At 39.6% G+C, this 12,505-nt stretch overlaps 1 protein-coding gene across 2 annotated transcripts in view; it reads left to right on the top strand.

Moving 5' to 3' along the window:
* Positions 1-265: 265 nt before the first annotated feature.
* The window catches only part of HMGCLL1 (3-hydroxymethyl-3-methylglutaryl-CoA lyase like 1), an 88,981-nt gene continuing 76,741 nt past the window's right edge, over positions 266-12,505 (top strand). The window contains exon 1 of one of the 2 annotated variants that reach the window (XM_052809266.1): positions 266-466. In XM_052809266.1, the coding sequence (XP_052665226.1) occupies positions 350-466 (117 nt within the window). In that variant the 5' untranslated portion in view covers positions 266-349. The remainder of the gene's footprint in view (positions 467-12,505) is intronic. The other variant, XM_052809265.1, reaches the window with a different exon arrangement.

Here is a 12,505-nt window from a genome sequence, read left to right as displayed (position 1 = left end):
CGATGGCAGGCTGCTGTGGCGCGGGCCGAGCCCGCACCAGACGCGGGCAGCCGCCGCCGGGCGCCCTGGGCGCCCGGGAAGGTGCGGAGGGGGAGGCGGGGAGACGCCGGGGCCCGCCGCGGCGGCGGATGGCGGCGGGCTGAGAGGGCGGTCGCCGCAGGGAGGGGGCGCGGCGGGGATGCCGGCGCGGCGGGCTCCCGCGCTCCGCCAATCACAGGCGCCGCTCGGGGCCGGGCTGCAGCCAGTGGCTGCGGCGGGCGCGGGGCCGGCGCGGCCCCCGCGGGCCGGGAGGCTGCGGCGACCTTGCGGCTGGCTGCCGGGCGCCCGGCGAGCGCCGCGCCGCCGCGCCATGGGCACGGTGCCGTCGGCGCTGAAGCACTGCCTCAGCTACCAGCACCTCCTCAAGGAGCAGCTGTGGATCGGGGAGCCGGCCGCGCCGCCGCCTGCGGCTCCGCACCCCGGGCAGGTATCGCCGGGCGGGGGTGAGGGGATGGGATGGTGCCGGCCCTGCGAGGCGCGGCCGCCGCCAGGGGGAGGCCGGGGCCCGCCGGGCGCGGAGGGGCGCCGCCGCCGCCGCCCCCTCGCCGCCGCCCCGCCCGGCCCCTGCGTCCCTGCCGCCCCCCGCCTGCTGCCTGCGCCCGGCCCTCGCCCGCCCTCCCGGCCCGGCCCGGCCCGGCCCGGTCCGCCCCGCCGGCCCTCCCGCCGGCCACCGCCGGGCGTAAGGGCGTGCACGGAGGGGCGGGAGCCTCTCATTCCCCCCCCCCCCCCGCCGCTGGGCCTTTCTTGGTCAGTCTGTCAGAACACGGCTGGTTTTAAGCCATCTGGCTGGTTAGTGCACACCCAGCTGGGCATCTCTAACGGCGCTGCGGGCAGGGATGAGGCGGCGTTTAAAGAACCCCACTCATTTCTGCCTGCCCTCACCTGTTACAATCCACTGTGTGAAATGCCACAGCATTGTAGGGTGACATGTATTTTGGCGAGGCTGCACCATCACCCTTGCTCCCTGGAGTTTGTATTTCTCAAACTGGAGTGTGGTGGGCCCGTCTGCTGTCAGCTGGAAAGTCACTACAGCTGTAAGGGTGCGGAGGCTGAGCCACCAACTCCTCTGGAGCAGCTGTACCCTCCTTTTGGCCTGGGCTGCTCTGAGTGCTGGTGGCATTGTTACGGAGGGATGAGTGAATGTGGTTGCTCACCCTCCGGCCTGTCAGCCACGAACAGGTGGGGAGAGTGGCTGGAGATAGTGGGGACCAGGAGAGGAAGTTAGAGGAGGAGGCACGTGGGCAGGCAGCCAAGTGAAGACCATAGGCCACAACTGTCCTAGTCGTGGCTTGGGAAGGAAAGAAATTAAGGAAAGGGAAAGCTACCAATGGCTTTTAGGGAGAGGCCGCATAAATCTGGAAGGACCTTGGAGGAAGATGTCAATATGAAATGCTCAAAGAAGGAAAATATTCTGAGCATGACGTTGCCTTTACTATAACAACATGCTAATTGTTGGGGCATATTGTGTCTGAACTGTCATTCATTCTGCATCTAACTCCAGTAATCAGTTGGTGCTTCCAACATTAAAAACCGTGAGCCAAGCCTAGAACAAAATTGGTTTAAAAATCATGTCTTAAAAAAAATGCACTTCTTGTTCATTACATCTTTCTTCTATTTTTCTACCCCTTTTAGATATATGGGAGGTACACCTTCCATTTTTCTCCACCATCTGGAAGTGTAGTTTAATTATTAGGTAGCATGTAACTTCAGAGGTGGGGAGATCATGAAAAATACAATATTCTGAGTGCCGTGAAAGCTGGCAGCGTTGTAATTTTGCTTCAGATGATCTGAGCTTGATAGCTCAAAAGCTACATGTTTGCAATACCCAAAGCAATACTGTGGTGAGCACAGAGCTTTGTATAGGTAAGCACCATACAGCTTCTAGCTATCATAATTCCCTGAGAATAGTGTCTATCCAGCATTGAATTTTGGGGAAAAAAATCAAACAAATTCCTTCAGTTGTTTCTGTAATAGTGGAAAAATGTTTTCTTGCTGTAAAAAGAAATAAGATAGAATGAAAGGACTGCTATGTGTTAGGCATGAAACAAAGCACTATAATCCTCTTCATGTGCCCTTGCTACATTTTGGTGCATCATTTTCTTTCAAAAGATGTGAATGTTTTTTAAAAATTCCTTCAAAATACCTTGATATGTCACTTGATTGCTTCAGTCTCTACCCCTTGTCAAAGCATCTGAAAGGTTCAAGGGCTTTTGCAACAGAGAGGGTTTGAAGTCAAAGACAAGCAATAATATCTTCCCAGAAAATCATAGATCAAAAAAAAAAAAGGTTTCTTTATTGTAATCGATGCCTGTAACTTTTGCTTCATTTTTGCAGTGCTCTTTAATTTTCATCACTGTTTTTCTTCCTCCAAGGATACAGAAAGATGGCTTCCTCAGTAAACAGCAAACATGAGAATTTGCTGCTTATCCTCCCTGTGCACATTGATGAGGTTGTAAGCTGCACAGTCTACTGAGCCCATTGACATTAATTAAGTCTGGAGTTGGTCACCGTTAATGTTTTAACATTTGCTTCTGCATTACCTTGCTGTGATTTTTATTAGATGTTTTTAATGATTTTCTTTACGCAAATCTGTTCAAATTTCCATTTTTCTCACGTGGATGCTTAAACAACCCATAAAGGTTTAACTTATGCTTGAGTGCTTTCTGTACCAATCCTGTTCAAGAAAAAATGTGTTCCTCTTTATGTGATCTAGAAACTATACTAGCTTAAGTGATTGTTGTAAAAAGTGGGTTTTTTTTGTTTTGCCCAATGTATGCAAGACAGTTATGGGAGCACCACTGTAACCACGTTTATGTAGGTACACTAAGAAATAAAAAAGGGCAAGGGGCTTAAGGTGCAAGAACAGTTTTCCAGAAATAATTTAGTGCTTTCATGGCTGATGAAAAGAAGGAGTTGATGTGCTTGCTGAAATCTTTTCAGGAGTTTTTCAGGATTTTTCTTTAAACACAAAGTAATATGTAGGTGTTACTAGAGTGTTGCTACCAGAGCTCTTCTAAAACTAAAATCATTCAATTTTGTCTCAAAAATCCCAAATATGTAAAAATTTGCTTATATACTGTGCTGACTAATTTGTAAAGGTCCAGGTTTAACCACTTGGAGCCATATTGGAGGCCAAATGATAGGTCCTAGAGTGAGTAGTGGGATGTCTTAGTCTTTGTTTTCCCTTCGTTTTCCTGTTTCATTTAGCCAACAATTTTGTAGTATTTTTACAACTGTATTTGACTTTAAAACATAGGATTGCTTGAGAAGCAAAGTTACTGAAAAGGAGAGGTGAAAAACAAAAGGTAATTGGGCTAATGGCTAGACAGAAAGTAAATAGAATTTTCTACTACCTATTAGGATTTACTAATCTCTATTTCACTCTTATTTAGGCTAGTCTGTATTATGTTAAAAAATTATCAAACACCTGACTAGTCAATGGGACACCACATTCCTGTTGCAGTATCTTCATCTTATTCCGTTTTCTTAGTGCTTAATCTTGTTTGCTTCAGAAATACTGTCTTATATTTCATACAAGGGGATCCTAGTTCTGCTTCATTCTCTTAGCATTACCCAGTGTATACTGTTTTTATTAATAGGTCTGATTAATTTAATATTAAAGGTCCAAATAATTTTACTAAATAGGAGCTATAGCTACATGAGAACTTGTTAAAGACATGGATTTATATCAGAACTGTGAAATGTGCTAGAATCTACCTAGAAAGGAGATAGCAGTAGATGGTGCAGTATTAGGGAGATTTCTGCAGTGATCAAGATTGCTACTGATGGTGACTCATAGCACTTGACTGGAATTTGTAACATATTTTGTGTTCTGTTTTGTAAAAAGGTCAGGCTGAGCAGCAGGGTGGAAGGCTGGCTGTTCATCCACTGCTGATGGTTGTCCTCTATCTTAGCAGGAACCTTCTGGCTAGAAGGAGAGATGGCCTGAGAGCAACTGACATTGGTCTCATCCTACAGACTTAATGTTATGTTTTCATGTAGGTTAAAATGGAATTTTAATGCATTAGGAATATGCTAAGGACACAGCAGGGAAGAGCTGGATGGCTAAAGAAGTGGTATAAAAGACTGGGATGAAATTCAAGGATACAGAATGATTAGGTACTTTGAGACTAATAACCCAAACTAGAAACTGTGGCATTATCAGTTAGAAGCAATTGAAGAAGAGAAGAACCTTGGAATACTCACAGACCATAGGAGGACTATGAGCTGCCAATACAGTACAGCTGTTAAAAAAATCAAATTAAGTCCTTGGATATATCAGATCAAGTATTTCGAGTGAAACAGGGAAGTGTAGTGCCATTGCAAAAGACTGTATCTGAGGCTTGTTCAATTTTGGTTAGTCATGTTCAAGAAATTGAATTCTAGCTGGAACAAGTTAGGTCTTGCACCACTGTAATGTCCAGGAAAATGGAGATGAAATGTAAAATGACTTTGGTTCATTTGATATCTAGTGTTAAGACCTGGAGGATGGGCAGGCAGTGAGGGAAGAATAGCAAAGAGCTGCTTAAAATAAAGGAATATGTTGCCAAACACAAACAAATGCTTATGATCTGTCTATATGTTAGATACAGAGTAGAAATTTAAAAGCTAAGTATCAAGTGGTGACATTCTTTAATAGCTTTCTAATCAAAATAATGAGCATGCATAACCTACATGATTTAGGTTTAGAAAAAGGATTATACAATGTGGTTCCCATAGTAGTGAAAATGGTTGGACTCTTAAGAGATTTTAAAGTTTATATAATAAGGAATAGAGGACTAGATTTAATGATGTAAAGTAGACACAATTCCAAATCCAGTTTTTAATTACATTGCATGTGTCGTGGTTTAACCCCAGCCAGCAACTAAGCACCACGCAGCCGCTCACTCACTCCCCCCACCCAGTGGGATGGGGGAGAAAATCGGGAAAAGAAGTAAAACTCGTGGGTTGAGATAAGAATGGTTTAATAGAACAGAAAAAAAGAAACTAATAATGATAATGATAACACTAATAAAATGACAACAGCAATAATGAAAGGATTGGAATGTACAAATGATGCGCAGTGCAATTGCTCACCACCTGCTGATCCACACCCAGTTAGTCCCCGAGTGGCGATTCCCCCCGCCCCCACTCCCCCCAGTTCCTATACTAGATGGGACGTCACACGGTATGGAATACCCCGTTGGCCAGTTTGGGTCAGGTGCCCTGGCTGTGTCCTGTGCCAACTTCTTGTGCCCCTCCAGCTTTCTCGCTGGCTGGGCACGAGAAGCTGAAAAATCCTTGACATTAGTCTAAACACTACTTAGCAACAACTGAAAACATCAGTGTTATCAACATTCTTCACATACTGAACTCAAAACATAGCACTGTACCAGCTACTAGGAAGACAGTTAGCTCTATCCCAGCTGAAACCAGGACAGCATGGCTTACAATACTTAGGAAAAAATAGAATTAGTTAAGGTCAGAGTATCAACTTCAGTGTGAATATTCATCTTCTGCCACTTTAAATCAGTGCATCCTACTCTACAACAGGGTTGTGGCTAAAAATAGCTAAGTAATAAGCATCTTTCTCTTAGACCCATGTGTTTTAATGTACCACTAGCTAGGTGTACTAAGAGGTATAGTATACTAGGAGTTATATGGTTTGGTGAGGGCTACCTACATCTACCACAAGCAAAGCAAAAATAAGTAAAAAATAAGACTCTAGTCTCTTGCTCTGCTGGACGTGGCTGATTCTAGGAGGTATGTATCTGTCTAAATAATGCTAATGTGTGCTACGTTACCTTGTAGGATTTCTGTCACAGATTTAGGCTGTCATATGGGATGCACTACCCAGAATTATTAACAGTTGTTCAGTATATTGTCATTGGAAAGCACAGTGTACATTATTGTCAGTTTTATAATTGAAGAGGAACAAAAATTCTACATGCTAAATACGTATAATAACGAACAAAAGCTTGGGTCCTCTAATTTAGGCAGCTAACTTATGTTTCAGTGCCTAGGTTGCAGAGATTTATATGCTACATGCCTAAACCTCCAGATCTAAAACACACAGCCCAAGATTCCCTCATCTCCTCACTGCATGACACTCTTGGATCAAGAAATGCACACAAGTGTCTTACTTTTCCAGTTGTAATTTGCTAATTTAGATTTTGCAATATACTATCATGTTTTAAACATATGCTAGAAACCTCTCAAATTTATTTTTAAAGTAACTCAAGAATAACAACGAAAAACCACAGTCCATATGACAATTATGTGTATTTGTCTTAACCACTTCTTGTATTTGATGGTTGATTCTTGATTCAAATTACAGCACAAAAAATGAGGCATATGGTGGCATTATGCTACCTGGGAGGAGAAGGCATGTCTGTGTTATTTGAATCTTTTAGCTACACCTCAGAGCAACTAATTTGAGATATACTATATTTCATGTTCTTTTTATCTCCTTGTAATTATGTATTCCAGGAACAAATTCATATTTGCAGGCTCTCCTTAAATAACTGGTTTAGCTATTTTCATTTTTTATTTAATTTATTTAGTTTAAGAAGTACTATAAAAATTTGCTGTCAACAATATTGCAAATGTATTAATTTATTACAATTACAATATGCAAGAAATACATCATAATTTACATTCAGTTTTTTTATCTTCTGAAAATTGCTTATAAAGTGTATTTTTAATAGGGAAAAAGAAGCTAGATGTCCTGAACTTTATATTGCAGAATCCTTGTTTCTTGACTTTTTAAAAGGATGATGTTATTTAAAGATACTTAATGAAATCAGTATAGAGAAAGTATATTAATAACATGGGGCAAAGATCTTGTATGCTTTTTTTGTTTCCTCTCTCCTTTACCCTCCATTCTTACTTCATCCTGTGTTTTCATCATGAACTTCCAAGGTATTTTGTCCTTCATGTAGTTTAAGACTAAATAACTGATCACGAAAGGCCTTTGAAATTCCTGACTTCCAGCCCTTCATATTCCTCTACATGTAGAGACCTTGTCAATACAGAACTCAGCAGATGGATCTTTTTCTCAACGAATACATCAAAAGAATGGGACTTTTTTTGTTTTGTTGCAGATTCCCAAGCAACATTTATTTTCTTAATGTTCATAAGATGTCAAGCATACAATGTTATTCAAAAAAGAAAATAAATAGAAGAATAAAGTAGAAAGGATTCCTGTAACTATAATTTAGAATCAAATTATAAACTATTAAGTTCGTATCAGCATGCTGTATCTTTTCTTGATGACTTTGGAGATGATCAAGACATTTGATACATCCTGACACTGAAGGTAATAAATAGAACACAAAAACACACTCCCACTGAATTTAACCAGAGTAGAGAGAGTTCAATGCTGAGCTCTTTCTGAAATTTTCTTTCAAGTCGAGAGGAGTTTCCCCTTTAGAAGATCCAGTCAGTAAACTCATGCCAATTTTTTCAGCCAGGTATTATTTGTGCTGCAGAATAACAGCTCAAGAACATTGGTGGATAAAATGTTGAAGAGAGAAAGTCCGAAAAGGCTAAGTGGTTGCTTTGCTAAAGGTGCCAAACAGGATGTTAGAAGTTAAGAGGCTGATAATAAAGTGTAAGTTTGACCTAAATGGAGTAATGACTTTTAGTTCTTTTGTGCCATTGGATTGTAAATAGTGGAAAGATAACAGGCGCTTTTTATTTGATACAGATTTGTGCTATATTGGGATTATTATGTGGGTTTAGAACTTTATAATACAGCTGGAAATGTTGTAAAGGATTTTACAGATCTTGCTCTGCAAATTTGGGAATTAAAAAAACGCACAGGAAATTTTTACTCAGACCCAACATCTGTTTTTTGGTGAGATCCTGTTTTTGACTCGTCCCACCTCCACCTCCTTCAAAGCCTACATATGGGCACAGTGATGTTCATTTCCTCTCTTGCCAGCTCAAGGAAAAAGATTAATTTCAGACACCCCATGTGTCAAATCATCATTTTAAAATTCATACATCTTGAGATCATTCTTCTTAATTCATTTTCTCATTGCCTTGGCTGAGAGTAAAGATAAATGACTTGCCTAAGATCAGCTAGATCCACATTTAATTCCTGCTGAAATAAATGGGAATATTATCTTTGTCTCAGGTTTTAATAAGGATTTTATTTACAATTTGTGGATCTTCTAGCTTCTAGTTTGGGTAAGGAAATCTCACAAGTGCCTTATAAGACTGCTGTAAGACTTACCAGTTGGTCAGACATAGAAGTTTTCATAAAGCAAAATATTTACTTCTCCTAATTAATCAAATTTTGTATCTTTGAACTGTCTGACAAAGTGACTAATAAATAGTAGTAGTAGTCATCTCTGTAGTGGCTTGGATCACAAGTTAGTTTTTTTCACTATAGACTTGGTTTAAAGGTGGAATGCTGGGTACCTAGAATGAAGTTACACTTATTTTCTCAGTTTTAATGATAACACCTTTTTTTGGTATTTCAGAGGAAAAAGGTATCTCCAATTCTTGCAGCATCTGGGTTGGAAGATTCACTTGTTTATGAAAGCGTGTGTTTAAATTTCAGTTTCTATGTGAAAATCACACAATGAGAAACTGGTACAGTGTAGGTACAGTCCAGAGATAAAGCTGAAATGAGTTCTTGTCACTCTCTGCTCTTTCACAATGTAAATATTTGAGGTGGTTAACCAAGGTGATGATTCTCTGAAATTTTAGGAGTTGAAGGTTATTGAGATCCTTTGATGTGTCAAATGTGGAAGGAGTTATGTTTAAAGAAGCTGTGGGGGACTTCAGAGTAGTTATTTAGTACTTCAGGCTGTGTTGAATTCTCTTCTGTTGTTTAGCTCTCATTCATTTAACAAAGGTGAAATATTTTCTTTAGCATCCTTCTTTTCCCCCAAATGTATATTTAAAAAGATAGATGAAGTATGAAAGAGAAGTATTAAAGATGTCTTAAAGATGGTGTGTGGTATTGTGAACTTGCTGGGGAATGTGTACCGCCTTGCAATTTGTGCCAACGCACATCATAGTGCATATGTGGACCTTGACATACAGTGTAATGAAGTACTGTGCACTCAGTATGGCTTATCAATTAACTGAACCTCAGAAAATACTGGAACAGAAAAATATTAATTTTAAGAATGGAAATAAAAAGCTATCAGGCACAAATTTATAGGAGAAGGTTCTCTCTGGCTATCTAATCCATCCATCTTCTGTCACATAGAAAAACTCATCAGGATGTTCAAACTCTGAGAAAAGTTGCTTTATTGGCTGATCTGGAATTTCTGAGATATGAGCATGTAGTACGAGGCCTGTAGCTCCATGATCAAAATCAGGCTTTCATACTGTGCTAAATACCAGTAAAGCTAATTCAGCATTTTTGCTTTTCAGCAAAAGCGAAGTATTTTATTACTGCTGTATTAATATACACTTATATAGTCCTTTTGGGGCAGAAGTGTCAAAATGGTGCACACACTTCAAAACTAAGTACTACAGCGGAGATGAAAGTTTTTTCTACTTTGTAATATGTTGATAGTGACATAAGTTGTAATGAATAATAAAGAATTTATTAAATACGAGATTATGAATCATATACAGACTTTATTTTTCTGACTATCTGGTCTTTTAATCAATCGCTCACTCCAAAGGAATCAGAAAACTGATAAATTCATGATTTACATTTCAGGAAAATACTTCCAGGGATACTTTTAAGGGATGCTTTTCACTCTTATGTTGGAAGTAATCAGCTCATGACTTTTCAGACTTTTACTGGGTTAGACATAATAATTGATGGTGAAGATTTCAATCATAGTTTGGGACAAAATTCTAATGTTGCAAGAGATGAAAAAGATGCTGCAGGTGATAAGAAGGAAATTATACTTACTGTCAGAATGTTGTTGTAGCTGATATTATTTTTAGATAATTCCCTTGTTAAATGGAGATTTATTTTATGGTTTGGTGTAAATGAATGAAAGTTAATCCAATTGTTATATTACATTTGAATTTGTTATTTGGATTAAATATACTTATGAGGGTGATTCTCAACAGTTCTTGCAAAAAACCCCCAGATTTATTACATGCAAAAACTGCTAAAAGGTGCATTAGTAAAGAACTGTGCTGGGTAGACATTTCTTCTTTGTTTGGCTGTTTTTTTGTCCACAGATGTTAGCTGTTTAGTATGGGAATAAAGGTGTTAGTTTATGAGTTTCTTGGAAAAAAAGTTTAAAGTCTTTGAATGCATGAGATGTGTGGACTGAAGCGCCAGAGGACATTGGTGGAATGTTAGGTGAAACCCATAGGGAAATAATTCAACAGCAGCATCTGGAAAGGAACTGTATGTGACTTTAGGGTTTACTTTTAATGCAAGTAGTTAAGATGAGATTAAATATAGGTGTTAGTATGTGAGAAATGGGGGAGTAAGGTAAGTGATGAAGGCATATCATGTGGAATACTGGGATTAGGAAAAAGATTTAACAGAATCCACAGCTGATCATGGCTGAATTTTTAAAAGCCTGGAAACATAATTTGAATTGAACTGTATGTTGGCTTCATATAAAGCAAAACAGCTTACATGAAGAATTTATTGGGGAAAGAGAAGAGAGAGGATAGGCAAGTTCCTTGGCCCTGCCATGTCTCACTTTTGCCTGAATGGTATGAATGAAGAAGATGGAAAGTTAAACTGCTAAGCCAGCTGGCTGTTGGCTATACAGAGAGGAATCAACTGGTGATTGAGAATTTTCTGTTGTTTCCTTGCCGTTTTTTGATATTTAGGACTTGATTCAATTGCCTAAGCACAGTTGTCTCGTGCCATGTGAGATGCCCTAAGGTAGCTGAGATGGCTTATAGGGCTGGCAGATATCAAACGGGATCTATGGGAGACCTGTGCCCTCTGGTGCGATAGCTGGAAGTCAAGTGGGATGTGTCTCAAATGCACTGGGTTCCTGTAATTAGTCTTCTGCCTTGTGCCCTTACTACTCGGCTGAGTTGTTTCATATGCTTTTGGCCATTGCTGACAGTGCTGAGAAGTGGCTTGATTCAGCCGGCCAAGCTTCATTGCTGATGCCATTTAAGATGCCCTATAATATCATACTTTACCTGCAGCTGCCAAAAATGGCACAGGTCCTGTGCCCTACACAGTGTGTTTAGGGAACCTTAAGACATTATATGTGAATATATAAATTGACTGTACTGGGATACCTAGCACACCTGTAGACATAAATGTGTAGATAGCTAAGTTCAGGAGTTTTAAAGTCCAATTGAATCCTGCCATTAAGAACATTTCAGGAAATTTTGAGCTTAGTGAGTGGTATGGCTGGATTGCCATTTAGTCCCTAAGTGTTACTGTCTGTCATCAGAGCTTAGAACAATCCTTTGGTCAAGACTATGTGTCACAGTAAAATGAAAGTACAGCTAATGGTAATACTATTAGATATTTTTTACTTATTCTGTGCTTAGTTAACACTGACCCACTGGTCTTATTACCAGTTTTACAACAAAGCACATTTCTTTCTCATCAGTTGTACAACTTATTATCCAGAATATGGAGGCTGGAAAAAATCTTTCTAAATTTGTGATGTCTGGAAGTGGAAGCAATAAAAAATTAGGAAATCTCATGATTAATTTTGCTATGACAACCCTTAATCTTCTCAAATAGTCTGAAGTGGTATGATCCCATTTTGGTTTTGTCTTTGTCAAAGTTTCTCCAGTACCAGTCCATTTTCTTCTGCTTGTTCCACTCCACTGTTTTCAGGTTTGTATGATTAGAACATGTTAAAATCTTATTACATGACTATTTAATGTCATAAATTGGAAATTTAACCAGTTCAGCAGAAGCTGTGACATGTCATTTTGAGTACTTTTTAATAAGCTCATAAAAACTGATAAATTTTTTTAATGTTTATTTTAAAAATAAGGCATTATACCTGTCTTTTTTCTAAATTTCATATAAGGAAAATTTTCAATGGCTTTAATTATTATCAGTTAAATGGGCAGAAAATGGTATTCTTTAAATATGTTCACATTTGACTAATTCCATAGTGAAAATGGAACATTTTTATAACATCAAGAATGGTGTAACATTCAAGATACCATAATTTCTGTCCTACTATTGGGAAATTATTATGGTAACACTTTGCAGATGTTATTTTTCTAATGAGCTTTATAAATTTTAAATTCTTGTGAATGATGAGTTGCCAACAGTGGCTAAATAAATAACCATTAAACTACTGTCATTTTTATCAGTGTCTTTTGGGAAGAGACCTATGGAAAACATAGTGGTGGGCCAGCTGTACTTGAATTAAAGATTTCCTTGATCTTTTAGGCACAGCCTTTGGACACAGAAGGTGATTTTGATGACAATAATAATTGAGAATAGTTGATTTACTTCCAACTTCTTACTTGAGACCTTTAAGATCTATGCATAACTCACTTTTATTGACAATGAGGTATTTAAAGAGACTTACCTGATAGGGTGGATGGGCTGGCT

Source organism: Harpia harpyja, chromosome 15 (genome assembly GCF_026419915.1).
Source record: "Harpia harpyja isolate bHarHar1 chromosome 15, bHarHar1 primary haplotype, whole genome shotgun sequence".
Classification (NCBI taxonomy): Eukaryota; Metazoa; Chordata; class Aves; order Accipitriformes; family Accipitridae; genus Harpia; species Harpia harpyja.
This window is presented reverse-complemented; position numbering and strand designations above follow the sequence as displayed.